At 37.6% G+C, this 21,881-nt stretch overlaps 1 protein-coding gene across 1 annotated transcript; it reads left to right on the top strand.

Moving 5' to 3' along the window:
• Positions 1 to 5,212: 5,212 nt before the first annotated feature.
• On the top strand, positions 5,213 to 21,406 carry LOC131980748 (CYFIP-related Rac1 interactor B-like). The gene is made up of 11 exons (XM_059345048.1): positions 5,213 to 5,335; positions 11,167 to 11,240; positions 11,358 to 11,479; positions 13,095 to 13,200; positions 13,506 to 13,642; positions 13,801 to 13,878; positions 13,971 to 14,087; positions 17,585 to 17,664; positions 17,759 to 17,885; positions 18,827 to 18,897; positions 19,182 to 21,406. The coding sequence occupies exons 2-11, from the start codon at positions 11,168 to 11,170 to the stop codon at positions 19,249 to 19,251; spliced, it is 981 nt and encodes a 326-aa protein (XP_059201031.1). The 5' UTR covers positions 5,213 to 5,335; position 11,167; the 3' UTR covers positions 19,252 to 21,406.
• The last annotated feature ends 475 nt before the right edge of the window (positions 21,407 to 21,881 follow it).

Below are 21,881 nucleotides of genomic sequence, written 5' to 3' on the forward strand. Positions count from 1 at the left end.
TAACTGAGTGTCATCAGCATAACAATGAAAGTTAATTGAATGTTTTCTAATTATATTACCTAGAGGGAGCATATAAAGGGTGAATAAAATTGGTCCAAGCACAGAACCCTGTGGAACACCGTGGTTAACATCAGTGCGCACGGAGGATTCATTATTCACATGAACAAACTGGAAACGGTCTAGTAAGTACGATTTAAACCAGCCCAGTGCCGTTCCTCTAATGCCAATTACATGTTCCAGTCTCTGTAATAGGATACGATGGTCAATTGTATCAAATGCAGCACTCAGATCTAGTAAGACAAGGACTGAGACAAGTCCATTATCAGAAGAAATTAAAAGGTCATTTGTAATTTTTACCAATGCTGTTTCTGTGCTATGATGAGTTCTAAATCCTGACTGGAAGTCCTCATATAGACTATTGTGTTGAAGAAAATCACAAAGTTGATTTGCGACTGCTTTCTCCAGGATCTTAGAGATGAAGGGGAGGTTAGATATTGGTCTATAGTTTGCTAAAACGCCAGGATCTAAATTAACCTTTTTCAGAAGAGGTTTAATTACAGCTACTTTAAATGATTGTGGCACGTAGCCTGTTAATAATGACAAGTTGATTGCATCTAAGAAAGAAGTACCCGTTAAAGGTAGAACCTCTTTAAGCAGCCTTGTTGGTATGGGGTCTAGGAGACAGGTTGACAGTTTAGATGAGGAAATCATTGAGGTTAGTTGTTGGAAAGTGATGGGGGCGAAGCGATCTAAATATTTATCAGGGTTTGTACCCGTTTCTAAGGCTCCAGGGTTTAAGGATGCCTCAGTACCAGTTAATGGCAGGAGGTAGTGAATTTTATTTCTAATAGTTATAATTTTCTCATTGAAAAAGCTCATAAAATCATTACTAGTGAGTGCAATAGGAATACATGGTTCAATAGAGCTGTGACTCTCTGTCAGCCTGGCTACAGTGCTGAAAAGGAATCTTGGGTTGTTCTTATTTTTCTCAATTAATGAGGAATAATAGGCTGATCTGGCTTTACGGAGGATTTTCTTATATGTTTTAAGACTGTCCTGCCAGGTTAAAAGAAATTCATCCAGCTTAGTTGAACGCCATTTCCTTTCGAGCTTTCGTGAAATTTGCTTCAGTTCACGGGTTTGAGAATTGTACCATGGAGTTAACTTTTTCTGTTTTATTATTTTCTTTTTTAGTGGGGCAATAAAATCTAGCGTTGTTCGCAGTGAATCTGCAGTACTGTCGACAAAGTTATCAATTAGGGAGGGACTGAAGTTAACATAGTCCTCTATTATGTTGGAGCACGACAAAGGGTTAAAGACAGGTGGAATCACTTCCTTGAACTTAGCTACAGCACTATCAGATAGACATCTAGTGTAGAAACTCTTGCTTATTAGCGAGTAGTCCAATAGCAGGACTTCAAAAGTTATTAAATAATGGTCTGATAACACAGGATTTTGTGGGAAAACTATTAAATGTTCAATTTCAATCCCATACGTCAACACAAGGTCGAGGGTGTGGTTAAAAGAGTGAGTGGCTTCATGAACTTTCTGATTAAAGCCAATCGATTCTAGTAAGGAGATAAAAGCAGTACTAAGGCTATCATTATCAACGTCAACATGAATATTAAAATCACCTACAATAATTACCTTATCTGTAATTAGTACTAGGCTTGATAAAAACTCAGAGAATTGTGATAAAAATTCTGAATATGGACCGGGAGGCCGGTAAACTATGACAAATAGGATTGGCTGTTGGTTTTTCCAGGTTGGATGTGAAAGACTGAGAACAAGGCTTTCAAATGAGTTATAGTTTAGTTTAGGTTTTGGGGTAATTAGAAGGTTTGACTCATATATCGCTGCAACTCCTCCTCCTCGGCCTGTGCCACGAGGGATATGAGTATTAATATGACTAGGAGGAGTAGATTCATTTAGGCTAACATATTCTTCATCACGCAGCCAGGTTTCAGTTAGACAAAGTAAGTCAATATTGCAGTCTGATATTAACTCATTTACTAATAAAGCTTTAGATGATAAGGATCTAATGTTTAAGAGTCCACATTTAATTATTTTGGGTTTTTGTTTATTTGCAGTTGAAGTTTCAATTTTTATTAGGTTATTTTGGGTAACTCCTCTTCTGTTAGAACCTGGTTTAATTAACTTAACTTTGGGAGGACGGGGGACAGACACAGTCTCTATGGGGTTTTGGGTGGATGACTGCTCAAAGGGAAAGGCAGAGAAGTGTTTTACACTGCGACTCTGCCTCCTGGTCTCAACTCTGACTTGTCACGGGTTTGGACCGCTAATAAACTTGGTCAGGTTGCTAGATATGAGAGCGGCTCCATCCAAAGTGGGATGAACACCATCTCTCCTAATAAGACCAGGTCTCCTCCAGAAAGTTTGTCAATGATTAACGAAGCCCACGTTGTTTGCTGGACACCACCTCGACAACCAGCGCTGGAGCGATGAAATGCGGCTACACATATCATCGCTGGTCAAATTTGGCAGGGGACCAGAGAAAACTACGGAGTCCGACATTGTTTTGGCATATGCACACACCGATTCCACATTAATTTTTGTGACCTCCGATTGACGTAACCGGGTGTCATTACTGCCGACGTGAATAACAACTTTACTGTATTTACGTTTATCCTTAGCCAGCAGTTTCAAAAAGGATTCAATGTCGCCCGCTCTGGCCCCCGGGATGCACTTAACTATGGTGCCTGGTTTCGCTAACTTCACGTTCCGAAGAATGGAGTCGCCAATGATCAGAGTTGGCTTCTCAGTAGGTGTGTTACTGAGTGGGGAGAATCTGTTGGAGACGTGAAGCGGTTGGTGGTTAACCATCGTGGGCCTCGGCTTCTGACTATTCCCCCTTCGGACATTCACCCAGCCGCCCGGCCGCTCGGGAGGTGTCGGGGGACTGCTAGCTGCACTATGTCGGCTCGCACCAGCTAAGGGCGACTGGCTAACTGCTGCAGTTAACTTTACCGAATTAGTTTCCATGGTGCGGAGCCGCACTTCTAGTTCACTAAGCCTCGCCTCCAACACAGCTAAAGCACTACACTTACTACAAGTACCATTATCATTAAAGGAGGCTAAGCAGTAACTAAACATTTGACACACCGGGCAAGAGAGAGCAGGAGAGTGAGGGGGAGAAGACATGGTTAGCAGCTAGGCTAGGTAGCTAACACAACTGAGTAGTATCAGACAGATAAGATTAGCGACGAGTCGCTACAAGGAGCAGATAGATACGGGTGCTTAAGTAAAACTAGCGTATGTATAAATGAAGTCAAATAAGGAGTTCTTAGGGCAAGATTGTGACTATGAATTTGTGATAAAGTAGTATGGAAACCTATAGTTTTCTGAAGGGAGTCTGGTGCTCAGTAAAACACTCGCTTTTGTCCACCGGGGGGCGACAAACTCAACACAAAATAAATACTTCCTTGTAGTTGCTTTAATTAAAAAGTACCATTTTTTAAAATACAATTTTAAACAAATGTATTTAAAAAAAGTATAACAAATAAATCTAAATTATTATAACATAATTCTGATTTCATCAATTAATAATAATAATAATAATATTTTTATATGAAGTTTATAAGTCTGGTGCTCGTGGAAATACACACATTTGTCCACAGGGAGGCGCCAGAATCACCACAAAATAAATACTTCTTTCCATTTGGTTTAATTAAAAGAATAACTGTCGAAAGCAAATGTAAAACAAATTTATTTAAAAAAAAATCCTGGTGGATAAATCTGAATTATTATAACATGATTCCGGTTAAATCATTTTCATAAATAAAAAATAATTAAAGTTTTTTTATCTGAAGATTCAAGTCTGGTGTTTGTTGAAATGCACATATTTGTCCACAGGAGTGCGCCAGAATCACCACAAAATAAAAGTTTCTAATCGCTGTTTTAGCAAGAAAGTGACTTTTTAAACAAGATTGGATGACAAAGTCAAAAATAAGTAATTTGTTTTTAAAATAGGCGTATTTTTAAAAAGAGATATTCACGGTTTATTTTATATCTGTATTTTAAAATAAATGATCTGTTAAATAACTAATGGTTGTTTTCTGTTATTTGACAGTAAGTGTTGGGAAACTTTTGCTGTCAGACTTTTTGTTACCACATTTTATTTTATGATTTTTCTATTTATTTATTTATTATTTTTTAATTGTATTTACATATGCGAAATAAACTTTATTCTACAGATTTATATTTACAATTTTTATATACAGATTTTTACTGTATACCATCTGTATTTTTAAAGAAATTATTAAGTTTTTATACAAAACTATATTTTCTTATTTTTTTGTGTACATATTTAAGAAACCCTCAATCAATCAGTTAATAAAAAACGACATACATACATATGTATGAACTTTAGTTATTCTACAAATATATAATCCTGATATTTTATGTATATATAATCTTTATAATAAATGAAATATTTTTAAAGATTTAAAAAAACATATTATGATTCGAAATACACTTTACATACAGATAATTACTGAATATTATCTGTATTTTTTTTAAAAAAAAAGATCTGTAAAATAAATTAGTTATTTTCTGTTATTTGATGGTACATTTTTGGAAACTTTTTTGCTGCTAGACTTCACTGTTTTTGTTTTGTTTTGTTTTTTTTTTGGATTAATTATTTATTTATCTCAAGTAAAGTTGCCGGATCTCAGGTTACTCTATGGAGTGATATTTTATGTATGTTTATAATAAATAAAATATTTTTAAAATATTTATAATAATAATAATAATAATAATAATATAAATAATAAAAGTTAATTTAAAATAATAATAATAATAATAATAATAATAACAATAATAATAATAATTATTATTATCATTATTTTAAATTAACTTTTCAATTAATCGGTTAACAGCCTTTACATACAGAATTTACTGAATATTTTTAAAGAAACAATCTGTAAAATAACTTAATGTTGTTTTCTGTTATTTGAAAATAAAATGTAAATGTTTGGAAACTTTTACTGCCAGACTTCACTGTTTTTTGTTGTTGTTGTTGTTTTTAATTTAAAGATGTATTTATTTATTTCCAGTAAGGTTGCGGAGCTCAGGTTGCTCTCTGTCGTTGCTCTGTGTAGTTGAAGTTGCCGTCGCGGCCCGGAGCTCTGTGATTGGCTGTCCGCTCAGTTCCTCTTGAGGAAATCACTCCTTTTATAGTTAACGGAGCGCCGTGCGCCTGTTTTCCGGGTTTACAGTCGCTCAGCATGTAGAGGAGGCGGACCGACACCTGGACCAGGACGCACCGGAGCCCAGACACCGGACCGATCCAAGGATCGATCACATAGCAGCGAAGGTGAGCGGCCGCGGGGGGGTCGGGGGTCCTGGGGGTCCGGGCCCGGGCCGGGTCGGGCCGGGGACCAGGTGGAGGAGTGGAGGAGGGGGGCTCAGCCAGTCTGGGTGGATCCTGGTCTCAGACATGTCAGGTCCTGCAGACTGCTGCACACTGAGCACCAATACACCGACTCAAACTGCGTTATTATTATTATTAACATTATTATTATCATCATTATTGACATAAGGTTATATGTAAAGACGCGCCACTGGAGGAAAAGTGACGACACCGTGTTTGTTCCAAGAAGTACTCGGATACTTTACTGCAGTGTAGAAGTACTCTGTTTCAAGTTAAAGTGCTCAAAGTAATCAGATTACTGCAGTAAAAGTCCTGCATCAAAACCAAAAGTATCCGCATCAAAAGTCTGTCCCCCTCAGATTTATAAATATATTCTGTATATATTATTGCTTTATTGTCAGTGGTGGAAGAAGTATTCAGATCCTTTACTTCAGTAAAAATACTAATACCACACTGTGAAATTACTCCACTACAAGTAAAAGTCCTGCATTCAAAACTTATTGAAGTAAAAGTATAAAAGTACCAGCATCAAAATGTACTTAAAGTATCAAAAGTGAAAGTATTAGTTATGCAGAATGGACTCACTCAGATTGTTTTATATATTCTAAATATGTTATTAGATTATTATTATTATTGATGCATTTATGTAAGCAGTGTTTTAATTTTGTAAAGATAGGGCCCTTTTAACGACTTTAACGACTTAATATACTGTTTCAGATTTTGTTAAATAAAACTTTAAATGATTTATTTATTTTAAATGTACTGTGTTTTTCATGTTAAATCTTGACCCAGAAGGTAACTAGTAACTTAATTTTCAGCTAAATGTAGTGAAGTAAAAGTATATAAAGTTACATAAAATTAAAAAAACTCAAGTAAACATACCTCATAATTGTACTGAAATATAGGTATTGTTATTATTATTATTATTATTATAGAGTTATCTGTGAAGACACGTCACTGAAAGTGTTTGTACCAAGAAGTACTTGCATACTTTACTGCAGCGTAGAAGTACTCTGTTACAGATTTAGAGATTATTAATTTATTTTGGGATATTTAATATACATTTATTGAATATTAAATCAAATGGTGAGCTTTAAAGTCAAGATTTAGACTTACAAAATTAATTTTTTGACTTTTTCATATGTTTATTAAAGTACTCTGTTACAGATTTAGAGATACCTAATTTATTTTGGGATATTTAATATAAGTTTAAGTATATAATATTAATTTACATGGTGAGCTTTAGAAGTGTAGAAGTACTCTGTTACTAGTTAAAGTGCTAAAAGTATTCAGATTACTGCAGTAAAAGTCCTGCATCAAAACCAAAAGTATCCGCATCATCCGCATATATTATTGGATTATTATTATTATTGATGCATTAATATAAGCAGCATTTCACTGTTTTAACTGCTGAATGTTTGTTGTTTGATGGAGCGAGAAAAAATACTAAATTATTTTCTCCTAAATTTATCAATCCAGGAATTAATCTGAATTTTTCTTGAATATATAAAAGCAGATGAAAAAAAATTAAATTACATTTTTTTTTAAATATTAAATCAAATAGTGAGGTTTTAAGTCAGGATTTGGAGACACTAAATTTAATGTGTGACTTTTTATTCAATATTAAGTCGAATATTGAGTTTTTGGCCAAGACTTTAAAGATACAACAAATAATTTGACTTTTAAATAATGTTTATGTAACATAATGCTAAAAAAAAAATTAAGTCAAGATTTAGGGATACTTAATTTATTTTGTGATATTTAATATAAATAAGTGCATCAAAAATAATAATAATAATAATTATTATTATTTTGATGCACTTATATAAGCAGCGTTTCCCTGTTTTAACTGCTTAATATTCTGTTGTGAGGTTTAATTTATAATAATGATAATAATCATTTTAAATGTTTTTCATGTTAAATTTCGACCTGAAATTATCAAAAGTTAAAGGACTTATTATGCAGATTTTTTAATATATTTCAAATATATTGTATAATATATATTTCAAATATATTGTATAATGATTATTATTGATGCATTGATGTAAGCAGTGTTTTATTGTTGCCATTGTAATGATGTATTGTTATGGGGTTTAATTTATATATATATATATATAAAACAACCTAAAAATACAGCAAAAATGTTAGAAACCAGATAAAAATCTACAGAATTAAATATTATTAAAATAAGTTCAAATAAAGAAAAATAACAGTACAAAGAATAAAAAGCCAGATTAAAATGAATAAATAAAAAATCTTTTTCTGTCCAGACAAAACAACAAAACAGTTTGACATGAATATTGAAGACAGAATTTAATAAGAAGTTAAAATCTGCTGAGAGCTGATTTAACTCTCTGAATGTCAACAAGCTGATTTTATATTTGTTTATTTTTTTAAATTATCATCACTATTATTAATTATTATTGTACTGTCATTATTGTTACTGTAAGCAACGTGGGTAGATATGAAGGAAGAAATCAATAACCATTAATTAACAAGTAATAAGGCATTGTTCTCGCTTTAGAACCGGTAGTTGCAAAAAGCATAGTTAACTTATAGTTAACTTATAATAGATGAGCAATAAAGTATATTTTAATATCAATAAGCAAACAAAATAAGATTAATAAAGGCATGGCAAAGACATAATGGGTGGGTCATGGGTGTTTGTAATGCCATTATTAACACTTATATAAGCTTATAAACACACAATAATGTTAATAAGCATCTTGTAAGGACTTACAAGGGCCTTATTACTTGTTAATTAATGGTTATTACAAGGACCTTAATATAAAGCGGTACCCAGTATTTTAACCTTACTGTACTAGAACATAATGTTTCCATCACAGTATTATTAACATATCCCATTTTCACTCTTACATTATTTTTATTATTATTATTATTATTATTATTATTGTCTTATCATTTTTTAAATTTTATATATTATTTTATGATTATTATGATTATTATTATTATTGTCATCATTATCAATATAATTTAATATAATTTGATTCTTATAATAATAATAATAATAATAATAATAATGGTGCTGTGGAGCTATTTCTGAAAATATGCCACTAAAATATTAAATATTCCAGATGGATATTAGTTGTTGCAGAATAATGTCGTGCAGTGTGAACTTTGTGTCTTCTTACATTAGTTTGTTTTTAAGAGAATATGAATAAAATATTAATGACAAAAAGGTTTTAATGTATATTTTGGGTAAATTAATAAACTAAAACTAACTGTGGAATCAGCACAATCAGAACAACTCAAACATGTCTTTGTGCAGAATAACACAGTTAGAATGACAGTAAATATAATGACTTCCAGTTTTATAATGACGCTGAAACTATGTGAAGACTTCACTTTGCGCTGCAAGTTTTTCTTCTATTTTTGGCAGCTTTATATTTTGTTAAACCTTTTTTCTTTAAGAGGTCAACAAAAATCCAGCATTTATCACAGAAAGAAACTGCAAAAAAAAAAAGGCATTATTGCAGAGTTCGAACTTTCTTACGGTCCTTGAACGGATCATCAGTTAGGAAAGTGAGCAAATCTTGTGTTAAATGTTGATATTTGTGTCAGAATCTCTTTATTCTACATGTGTCATTGAAAATAAAGTGTTTGCACTAACCAGATCCTGTTAAAAACATTAAATTCTGCTCCTCAGAGACACTGTGAAGACATGATTGATTCTGCTGAGACCAACGGTCACGTGACAAATATTCACTGAAAATCTGTTTACACAGAGCAGAGAGGAGAGGACAGGAGAGGCTGTTTACGCAGAGCAGGCTGGAAACATGACAATACTTCAATATGTTCAATATGAGGAGAAACTGTTTTTTTGTTTTTTTTTCAATATTCTCTGTCATTCTAACTGTGTTATTCTGCACAAAGAGATGTTGAGTTGTTCTGATTCCACAGAGCTGCAGGACTTCTAGATTATATAGATTTTATATTTTGCAGTGAAAAACAAAGTAATAATAATTATAGAGAATTCATTTTATTTTCACTGCTGTTTGAATGTTTCTCTGCTGTACAGCGAGCGTCTGTTACTGTCTCCTCACCCGACCTCAGCTCAGTCTGTTTTTACTTCCTCTGTTTTAAATTTAGGCCAAACTTTCAGAGACTTCATCACTTCCTCTTTCTGAACCGTTTTTAAACGAGAAGACGCTGCTTCCACTTCAGTTTGCAGCTCACGAACCCAGCGAGGCTGCAGAGCCGCAGCCTTTTACTTTACATCCATTTTATGTTTTACAAAGTTCAGTTTCCCTTTTTGCACGCTCAGTAAGAAGCTCTCAGATCAGCGGATGTGTTTGGAAACACTGTGAACTCCTCCTTTGTGATCTCCTTTTATCAAAGTTTGATAAAACTTTGTGCCTGTCAGTGAGAGCTTTATTTAATATGATATACAGTATTTATATGGTGGACATAAAAATGCTGAATCAGCCAGGGCTCAGATGCTGCAAAGCTGCAGCTAAAGATTAACACACTGATAGTATTAGTGTTATTCTGTTTGCAGAAGTAAGGCTGGGCGATATGGACCAAAAGTCATATCCCGATATATATAGGCTGAATATCGATATATACGGTATATATCCCGATGTTTTTATCGGAAAGTGAGAGCAAAGTCAAATATGACATGTCACAAGAAGTTTTATGGAAACCGTTTATTTAAGTGAACATAAATACTGTATAACAACAGGAGTACCTTTTCTTTTTAAATCAAAGCTCCATAAAGTGCACATTTAAATAGAAAAATATTTAAAATAAAAATAGCCTATGAAATTCAATAGGCCAATCTTTTCCTGAAACAAATATATTTATATAAGAAAAGAATAATGAACATTCCAAAATAACTAAATATGACAAACCCTAGTAAAGCCAGCGTTTATATATAAAAAAAGAACTATATCGATATATGCAATATGGTGTAAACAGCTTCTCCTGTCCTCTCCTCTGTGTTCTGTGCAAACAGCCTCTCCTGTCCTCTCCTCTCTGCTCTGTGTAAACAGCCTCTCCTGTCCTCTCCTCTCAGCTCTGTGTAAACAGCCTCTCCTGTCCTCTCCTCTCAGCTCTGTGTAAACAGCCTCTCCTGTCCTCTCCTCTCTGCTCTGTGTAAACAGTCTCTCCTGTCCTCTCCTCTCTGCTCTGTGTAAACAGTCTCTCCTGTCCTCTCCTCTCTGCTCTGTGTAAACAGCCTCTCCTGTCCTCTCCTCTGTGTTCTGTGCAAACAGCCTCTCCTGTCCTCTCCTCTCTGCTCTGTGTAAACAGCCTCTCCTGTCCTCTCCTCTCTGCTCTGTGTAAACAGCCTCTCCTGTCCTCTCCTCTCAGCTCTGTGTAAACAGCCTCTCCTGTCCTCTCCTCTCTGCTCTGTGTAAACAGATTCTCAGTGAATATTTGTCACGTGACCGTTGGTCTCAGCAGAATCAATCATGTCTTCACAGTGTCTCTGAGGAGTAGTTTTTAATGTTTTTAACAGGATCTGGTTAGTGCGAACGCTTTATTTTAAATGACACATGTAGAATAAAGAGATTCTGACACAAATATCAACATTTAACACAAGTTTTGGTCACTTTTTATAATGGAAACTCTCATAACTGATGATGTGTTCAAGGACTATCGAAGACGTAAGAAAACATACTTCTGTGGGGTTCTTTTTTTTACATTCCCAACTTGGTTTTTGGTTGGTTTTCTTCTTCTTCTCAGTATTTCAGTCTCTCTTTTCTTTGATCTTCCTCCTGAATCAATGATGATGTTTGTCTCTGTGTGGGCAGCATGGGGAACCTGATCAAGGTGTTAACCAGAGACATCGACAACAATGGTGGAAACTTCTTCCTGGACTTTGAGAGTAAGATACACACACACACACATACATACAGACACACACACATACAGACACACACACACACACACACACACACACACACACACTGACCTCTGACCTCTGACCTCTGTGTCCCTGCAGACGCTCAGCCCTCCCAGTCGGAGACGGCGGTGTGGGAGGAGGTGAACCAGGTGCTGACGGAGGCGCGACTCGTCCTGGAGGACCTGCAGGCGTACCGAGGAGCCGGGGAGGAGATCAGACTGGTCAGTTCCATCTGACAGCTGTCAATCATCATGTCACATGGATGAGTGACAGCTGTCAATCACTTTACAAGTTCAAATGTCACAAATCTTCTTACATTGTCAAGATAAAAAAAATAAGAAGTGAAAAAAATCAAATATTCACACCTCCACCACCTCCTCTGCCTCCTTCTGCACATCTTTTCCCACATCCACCTCATGCACCTCCTTCACCTGCTCTACCTCAGTCCTTCTTCACCTCCTTATGCTCCTCCTGAACAGCCTCCACCTCATACTCTTCCACCTCCTGCACCTCTTTCATTTCCTGAAGCTCCTCTACCTCATACTCTTCCTCCACCTCTTCCTCCTGCACGTCCTCCACTTCATGAATCTACTCCACCTTATGCTCCTCCTTATCCACTTCCTCCACCTCATGCACCTCCTTTCCTACATCCACCTCAAGCATCTCCTCCTCCTCCTCATGCACCCTACACCACTTCCTGAACCTCCTCCACTTCATACTCCTCTCCTCCTGCACTTCCCTTTCCACATCCACCTCATGCTCCTCTTCCACCTCCTCATGCTTCTCCTGAACCTCCTCCACCTCATACTCTTCCACCTCCTGCACCTCCTTTCCCACATCCACCTCATCCACCTTTAACTCATACTCTTCCTGCACCTCCTCCACTTCATGAACCTACTCCATCTCATGCTCCTCCTTCTCCACTTCCTCCACCTAATGCACCTCCTGCACCTTCTCCACCTCATAGTCCTCCTTCACCTCCTTATGCTCCTCCTGAAACACCTCCACCTCATACTCCTCCTCCCGACCACCTTTCCCTCATATACCTCCTGCACCTGCTCCTCCTCCAATTCCAGAACTTGTTCCATCTCATGCTCCTTCTCCTCCTCAACCACCTCCTCCTGCTTCACCTCCATATGCTCCTTCTGAAACTCCTCCACGTCATGCTCCTCTTCCACCTCCGTATGCTCCCCCTGAAACTCCTCTATCTCATACTCTTCCTGCACCTCCTTTCCCACATCCACCTCATGCACCTCCTGCACCTCTTCCATTTCATGAACCTGCTTTACCTCATGCACCTCCTCCTCCACCTCATGCTCCCCCTGAACCTCTTCTAACTGATACTCTTCCTGCACCTTTTCCTCGTGCACCTCCTCCACTTCATGAACCTACTCCTCCTCATTCTCCTGCTTCTCCACCTCGTGCACCTCATTTCCCACATCCACCTCATGCACCTCCTGCACCTGTTCTACCCTCTACCTCATAGTCCTCCTTCACCTCCTTATGCTCCTTCTGCAACTCCTCCACCTCATACTCCTCCTCCTGCACCTCCTTTTCCAGATCCACCTCATGCACCTCCTCCACCTCCTTTTGCAAAACATTTACCTGACAGCTCTCTGACATTTTAACACTTTAATTCAATTTAAATTAGTGACGGTACCTTGACTGAAGGACACATCAGGACTATTACAGTAGTTTTTTTACAGCATGGTATGATTGGTTTTACTGCAGTAACGGGTCTGAATACTTCCTCCAACACTGCGTTCAGGCTTTTACTGTGAAAAGACAGGAAGTAGAGAGCAGGGAGCTAACTGTGTCCCTGGCTGCTGTGTTCAGGCCATCCAGAGCCCCGGGGTGGAGGGCGTGCAGGAGAAGGCCTGGGCCGCCGTCGTCCCTCTGGTCGGGAAACTCAAAACCTTCTACGAGTTCTCACAGAAGCTTGGTAAGAAAACTGAAAACACCTTTCACTTGAAATAAACAAGTGAAGCTTTGACAAAAGGTTTGACTTCATCTATTTGTGTTATTCTAAAGAGTAACATATATATATGTACATATATATATATATATATATATATATATATATATATAAAATGATTAGGAATCCGAGAGAGTGTTTCCTGTTTGTGTTTATTTAATGACAAATTATACAAATTGGAGAGAAAAAGCTGAAATGATGTTATTCTAAGAAAAGAGAGAAAAACTTACCTTTATACTCCCCCATCCTCCTCTTCCTTCTTCTCCTCCCAGAGTCCGGCCTGCGCCTCCTCCTGGACGTCCTCTCCTGCTCCGGTTCGACTCCCACTCAGCAGCTGGAGCAGAAACAGGCGCTGGCTCGTCAGTTCGCCCACATCCTGCACTTCACACTGCGATTTGACGAGCTCAAGGTCCGCTCACACTCCTCCTCCTGCACCTTCTCCTCCTGTACCTGCTCCTGCCCTTTCTCCTCCACTTATAACAGACTCATGAACCTGAACCTCCTTTCCCACATCCACCTGATGCCCCCCCCCCCCCCCCCCCTCATGTTCTCCTCCTCTTGTTGCAGATGACGAACCCGGCCATCCAGAACGACTTCAGTTATTACCGGAGGACAATCAGCCGCATGAGGATCAACAACTTGTCTGTAAGACTCGAACGTCTCATATAAACTGACTTTATTTTTTATTCTGGTTCCAATGTTGATCTGTTGTTGTTTTGTTGTTGTTTTTTTCTCAGGGTGATGCAGGAAACGAAGTCAACAACGAGCTGGCCAATCGGATGTCTCTGTTCTACGCCAGCGCCACGCCCATGCTGAAGACGCTGAGCGATGCCACGTCAAAGTTCGTCTCAGAGGTGAGTCCCGAGATTTATGGTTTTATTTTTGAAATGATTATTATTATTAATAATAATAATAATAATAATAATAAAAAAGAAACAGAAACTAATGTTAAGATTTTTGGATTGTTGGTCACGAGAAAACATATAAGAAATGAAAATACATATAATAGACGTAATAATAATCATTATAATAATAATATATAGAATATATTTAACAAAATACACAAAATAAAAACACAAATTAGTACATAAATAATAACATGAGGTGTACATAAAATATAAAAACATAATTAAATGAAAAATACTTAAATACATTAATTTAAATAATGATAATTTAAATAATAACAATAATACAGAATAGCAAAACAATAAATACTTAAATAAGTACATAAATAACAATTCTATAAAGCATATAATAAAATACATAAATAAATAAGTACATTATAAATTAAAATAATAATATTATAACCTACATTCTGACAATAACAAATACTGAAATAAGTACATAATTTACAATAATATCAATAATAGTATAAGATATATAATGATAAAGAAATGTATACTTACTAATATGAAATATATATAAAACAAAAACATATCTAAATTATAAAATACATAAATTATAATAATAATAATAATAATAATAATCACAAGAGATACATATAATGAAATAAAAACAAGCTTAAATTATTATTAATAATAATAATAATAATAATAATAATAATAATGATAATCGTATTTATTTAAAAACATTTAATGACTGCATTATTACAGCAATACAAAAATAAAATGTAATTTAAAAAATACCTACAAATAATCTAAAAAATACATTTTAAAAGATGTCACTGTTTCTGCAGCTTCACATAAAAGTTTTTGATTTAAAGTTTATTAGAAATATAGAAATAAAAACAGTAACATCACTGCTCCATGTTGTCGTGTGATGAGCATCTCCACCTGCAGGGGGTGCCAGCAGCCTGCAGCCTGCAGCTCCTGTAGTTTCATAAAGCTCCAGCAGGGGGCGCTCACATCAAGTCATTAAATCATTAATATTTGTGCCTATTATATATTTCTTTAGCACAATTTCACATTCAGGTAAATAATATTCATATGAAGCTAATCATAATTATCTCTAAATGACAGAAAAGTAGAAAAGGCTTTTATAGTGTGTCATAATTTAACACAATTATTATCAGCAAACTTTTTAATTTTTTTTATCAGTATTTATTTATATTTATCTATTTTTTAAATGCATTTTTCCCTGTTACTCCAAAGTAAAAGACACTGCAAATATTGTATAATTTTTCAAGGTATTTCTACTTTAATCATACTTAATTTTCTACCACTTTCAGTTCAAACATTTGTCTGAAAGCTTTAACCAGTTACTTTACAGATTGATATTATTATGGTTTTGTTATTATTTTTACATATGAATTTAAATCAGCCTCTCCTCCAGCTGCTCCAACAATTAAATGTTAATGCAACTGTTATTCTAATAATTATAAAACATTCTGATAATATAATAATGCAACACACATTTATTTTTAAATAATGACTTTTAACCCTCTGAGACGTGTGATTTCTCCAACAATCTCAAGTTTACACAGAGCAGAGAGGAGAGGACAGGAGAGGCTGTTTACACAGAGCAGAGGGGAGAGGACAGGAGAGGCTGTTTACACAGAGCAGAGGGGAAAGGACAGGAGAGGCTGTTTACACAGAGCAGAGGGGAGAGGACAGGAGAGGCTGTTTACACAGAGCAGAGAGGAGAGGACAGGAGATGCTGTTTACACAGAGCATAGAGGAGAGGACAGGAGAGGCTGTTTACACAGAGCAGAGGGGAGATGACAGGAGAGGCTGTTTACACAGAGCAGAGAGGAGAGGACAGGAGAGGCTGTTTACACAGAGCAGAGAGGACAGGAGAGGCTGTTTACACAGAGCAGAGAGGAGAGGACAGGAGAGGCTGTTTACACAGAGCAGAGAGGAGAGGACAGGAGAGGCTGTTTACACAGAGCACAGGGGAGATGACAGGAGAGGCTGTTTACACAGAGCAGAGAGGACAGGAGAGGCTGTTTACACAGAGCAGAGAGGACAGGAGAGGCTGTTTACAAAGAGCAGAGAGGAGAGGACAGGAGAGGCTGTTTACACAGAGCAGAGAGGAGAGGACAGGAGAGGCTGTTTACACAGAGCAGAGGGGAGATGACAGGAGAGGCTGTTTACACAGAGCAGAGAGGAGAGGACAGGAGAGGCTGTTTACACAGAGCAGAGAGGAGAGGACAGGAGAGGCTGTTTACACAGAGCAGAGGGGAGAGGACAGGAGAGGCTGTTTACACAGAGCAGAGAGGAGAGGACAGGAGAGGCTGTTTACACAGAGCAGAGAGGACAGGAGAGGCTGTTTACACAGAGCAGAGAGGAGAGGACAGGAGAGGCTGTTTACACAGAGCAGAGAGGAGAGGACAGGAGAGGCTGTTTACACAGAGCAGAGAGGAGAGGATAGGAGAGGCTGTTTACACAGAGCAGAGGGGAGAGGACAGGAGAGGCTGTTTACACAGAGCAGAGGGGAGAGGACAGGAGAGGCTGTTTACACAGAGCAGAGAGGAGAGGACAGGAGAGGCTGTTTACACAGAGCAGAGAGGAGAGGACAGGAGAGGCTGTTTACACAGAGCAGAGAGGAGAGGACAGGAGAGGCTGTTTACACAGAGCAGAGGGGAGAGGACAGGAGAGACTGTTTACACAGAGCAGAGAGGAGAGGACAGGAGAGACTGTTTACACAGAGCAGAGAGGAGAGGACAGGAGAGGCTGTTTACACAGAGCAGAGGGGAGAGGACAGGAGAGGCTGTTTACACAGAGCAGAGAGGAGAGGACAGGAGAGGCTGTTTACACAGAGCAGAGAGGAGAGGACAGGAGAGGCTGTTTACACAGAGCAGAGGGGAGAGGACAGGAGAGGCTGTTTACACAGAGCAGAGGGGAGAGGACAGGAGAGGCTGTTTACACAGAGCAGAGAGGAGAGGACAGGAGAGGCTGTTTACACAGAGCAAAGAGGAGAGGACAGGAGAGGCTGTTTACACAGAGCAGAGAGGAGAGGACAGGAGAGGCTGTTTACACAGAGCAGAGGGGAGAGGACAGGAGAGACTGTTTACACAGAGCAGAGAGGAGAGGACAGGAGAGGCTGTTTACACAGAGCAGAGGGGAGAGGACAGGAGAGACTGTTTACACAGAGCAGAGAGGAGAGGACAGGAGAGGCTGGAAACATGACAATACTATATGTACAATATGTGGAGAAAACTGAAATTCAACTTTTTTTTCTGATTTCTGTCATTCTAACTGTGTTATTCTGCACAAAGACATGTTTGAGTTGTTCCCACTTCTAGACATGATTGTGCTGATTCCATAGAGCTGCAGTACTAAATGTCTAAATGTTTTGAGATATTTTGAGAAGTTAACTTACATGATCTACTAGTTTACTCTTTCCATGAGCCGTTTGCTTATGTGTTGTTGCTGTTATTGTTGTTGTGCAGAATCCAGACGTCCCGATCGAAAACACAACGGACTGTCTGAGTACGATGGCCTGCGTGTGTAAAGTGATGCTGGAAACTCCGTGAGTGCCGACCTGTTCCTGAACGCATCGTCACACACAGCCCTCTGCCTCAGACACGAACCAACACTGTGTGTGTGTGTGTGTGTGTGTGTAGGGAGTACCGCAGTCGTTTCACCAGTGAGGAGACGGTGCTGTTCTGCCTGCGTGTGATGGTTGGCGTCATCATCCTGTACGACCACGTTCACCCAGCCGGAGCCTTCGTCAAGACCTCCAATATAGATGTACATCACACACACACACTAACACACACACACACACACACACACACACACACACACACACACACACACACACACAGAGTGATGACATCGTGCATCAATATTCTCCTTAATTTCCCTCACATTTTAAGTAACAAAAGGAGTCAAATTTAGCATAACTGTAACAAATGCAGTGTTTCCCCTACTTTCATGAATTACATGCGCTGCTGCTGAAATTTCACATGATCATTGATATCAATGCGCCAATAATGATTTCTACTACTACACTGTGTGAGCACAACAACACACAATGTTATTTTCTACTTGTTTTGAGTCATTAACGAGCGCATCAAATGCTGTCGGACCCTCTTAGGACATCAATATAAAAGGTAACGTTCAAGCTTATACACGGTCTATATATCGAGTAGCGCAGGTAACGGAACGTAACGTCAACGTAACAGCGTAGCTCCTCAGGGCAGTGAGCGGCAGTGTTGCCAACTTTAACAACTTTTCACACCCCCCTAGTGACTATTTTTCAAAAAAGCGAGTCGCAACAAATCTAGCGACTTTTCTGGTGTTAAAGGAGACTTTCCGGAGACTTGTACTTTGCGGGGGCCGGCGGCTCGTTAAGACGAGTAAGAACCAATTGAAGCAGCCCAGTCCTCCCGCAGCAGTCTCTCCCAGCTGCAGTCACAGAGCCGGAGGGGATGACAGTGCACTTGCAGTTCTAAACATATTTAAGGTGTTTTTTACTCACTTTTTGTCTTTCCCACGTTATTCCTCTCTCCTACAGCGTACATTACAAGTGTGTTAGGCGATGACGTCATTTAGCGACTTCTAGCGACTTTTTGGACAGCCAATAGCTACTTTCCTTACTGAGGAGTTGGCAACACTACTCATCAATCCATGATGCTGATTGTTGTGAACGGACGCTAGAATAAATACATTTACATTCTGATTTTCAGATGAAAGGCTGCATCCGAGTGCTGAAGGAGCAGCCGCCCAGCAGTGTGGAGGGATTACTGAACGCTCTCAGGTCCGATGCTCCTCAAACGCATCACTAATTCCTCTCCTCTCCTCTTGCTTCCTCTTCTCTCCTCATATTTCCTCCTCTCCTCTCGTTTCCTCTCCTTGTTTCCTTTCCTCTCCTCTTGCTTGCTCTCCTCTCCTCATATTTCCTCTCCTCTCGTTTCCTCTCCTTGTTTTCCCTCCCCTCCCCTCCTCGTTTCCTCTCCTCTCGTTTCCTCTCTCCTTCTCTCCCCTCCTTGTTTCCTCTCCCCTCCTCTCCTCCGTGATGATTGTTTGTTTTATTCTCTGCAGATACACGACCAAACATCTGAACGACGAGGCGACCTCCAAGCAGATCAAAAACATGTTGCAGCCAAATTAACTCGAGCTTCTTCAGCGGAACTGAAACTGGAACGATGCAGGAGACGCAAAGTGTTGTGGTCCAAATTTCAAAAGAACTACTGAACAAACGTTTAGCTAATATTTCTGTGTTTTAACCTCATATGTTGTTATTTTGTTGTTGTTTTTTACTCTCATTTGCTGTTTTTTTTTTGTAGTTGTAGAAGAAAAGAGAAACCAAAGCCTTTCAGTTGGTTGATCCAAGAGAAGATGTAAAGATCGGCTCGAGCTGCATTCACGTCGCATCACATTTACAACAAAAACTATATTTTATTTTTATTCTGCAACATGTCCGTCTGGACTTCTGATGGACGTGAAGGCAGCTTTCACAATAACTTTTTTCAAGAACCCAGGAACTTTACACCAGAGGAACTTTGCTCTGGTTTCACTCCTCGAGTCACAGTTCTACCTCAGAAAAAAGTCTCTGTGGCCGAGGTCCCACTCTCCCTGGACCGAGCAGCATTTAGTGGTCGATCTGAAAGGAAAACTCCACTTCGTTACCATTTGTAATAATAATTGATTGATATTTTAACTTTCTCTTCCGGTTTGTTTCCAGCCGTCTGATCATCTCACTTTTTCACGTTTATATCAGAAAAGAAAAGTTGTAAGTCGACGTAAAGGACTCGGGTCAGGTTTGCTGCCTGCAGAATCATTTTCAACATTTAAACTATAGAACAGTTGTTTAAATTACAAACCTTTTGAATGTGAGATGTAGTTTGGAAACTACTTATTTTTTATTTTAAGCTTGGGCTAAATGTGTCACTTTTGTGTCTTTTCAATCTAATCAATAATCAGATTTCAGAGCAAAACTGCTGACAATGCAATCAGAAAATGTTAAATACATTTGCAAAAACAAAACTTTTAGATTTATAAACAAAACTTTTAGATTTACAAACAAAACTTTTGGATTTATGAACAAAACTTTTAGATTTGCAAACAAAACTTTTGGATTTACAACCAAAGCTTTTATATTTGCAACAAAACTTTCAGATTCACAAACAACTTTTAGATTGACAAAACAAAACTTTTGGATTTACAAAACAAAACTTTCAGAGTTACAAACAAAACTTTTAGATTTATAAACAAAACTTTAAGATTTTCAACAAAACTTTTGGATTCACAAACACTTTTTAACCTACAAAAACACATTTTTAATCATAACATTTTTATTTGCAGTTAAACACTTTCTGATTGCAGAGTTGAAAGTTTTGCTCCCAAATCTTTAATAATAAAGGCACAACGCTGCAGAGAGTCAGTCACACACGCCTGAAGAAGTTCCTGGGTGCTTGAATGAACAGTTCCTTTGGTTTCTGGATTATTTGGTGGGAAAAAGGGTAAAAACTCTCAGTAGCCAGTTTGTTGCTGGTAAATTGAAACAGTTTGTTTTTTTGTTGCCCTTTTGGGGGAAACTCCGTGCAGCAGGCGAACCGGTCGGCCTGGAAGTCTTTTCTCTTGCAAAAAGTGTCAGAAAACACCTGAAACAGAAATCTCACCTCTGTGCTGTTTGTACAAGTCAGCCTCCAGGTGTAACATGTTCTTCAGCTCATGTGGTGCAGGATGGGCTCAGTGCTGCCCCCTGAGGCCGGAGGGCTCAGGGGGCAGCACCCCTAACTAACTAATACCCCTAACTAATGTTGGAAAAGACACCAGGCGTCGGATACAGCACTAGAAAACAACAATTTTGGTGCTAATTATTTTCAATTTTGAAAGAATTAAAAAAGAGGAAATTAAACATTTTTAATGAACTATTCAAAAAGTTTTATTAACTTCAGTCACTCTCCTGAAAGTTTCTCAGATCAAACAGAGAATCAAACTGTATCCACATTTTCATCACATAGGTTTTCATTATTTTAACCTTAGTTTTGTTTTTGCAGTTATGTCGTCCTAAAAACTCGCCATTTGATTTAATAAGCGGTATGATTTTGAGTTTACGGCTGTCATAAAGTGACTACTGAGAGGAGCAGGTCTCACTGTGCGGTACTGAACGAGGGGAACCTCAGACTGAGAGATCAGCTGGTGGACCGCTCACTGGAAACTTTTACATTTTTATTTTTATTTGCTCTGTGTGACTGAATGGCATTAAATGTTTTAATGATGTTTGTGTTGGCCAAATAAAGTTTTTACATTTTTAAGAAAAATCTCATTCTCACTGTTTTATTTCGTTATGGAAAAATAAATGGAGAAATAAAATAAATATGTAAAAATAATAATGTTTTTCTATAAATTATTATTTTCCATTTTTTTGGGATAGTTTGTTTTTTTAAATGGCTTTTTAAAGCACTTTTAAAAAAAATGCTATTTGATGATATGTAAAAAAAAAAAGTATAAACATTAAAAATATGTTAACACAATATTCTTCAATAATAGATTAAGATTCAATAATAGAGCAAATATGCCATTATATGTGTCAAAAACCATACTTAAAATAAATATAGACATCAGTTGATTGATAGATTATTTTTATTACGATTAATATTTTTACATATTTACATTTATATTCATCTTCTTTTTTATTTCTATTTCTATTTAATTTTTCCACTTAAGTTGTTTAAACTATTTCAAGTGATTATAATTTTTTTGCATTTTTAAATATTATTTTAAAAATATGTATTT

The sequence above is a fragment of the Centropristis striata genome, chromosome 11 (assembly GCF_030273125.1).
Source record: "Centropristis striata isolate RG_2023a ecotype Rhode Island chromosome 11, C.striata_1.0, whole genome shotgun sequence".
NCBI lineage: Eukaryota > Metazoa > Chordata > Actinopteri > Perciformes > Serranidae > Centropristis > Centropristis striata.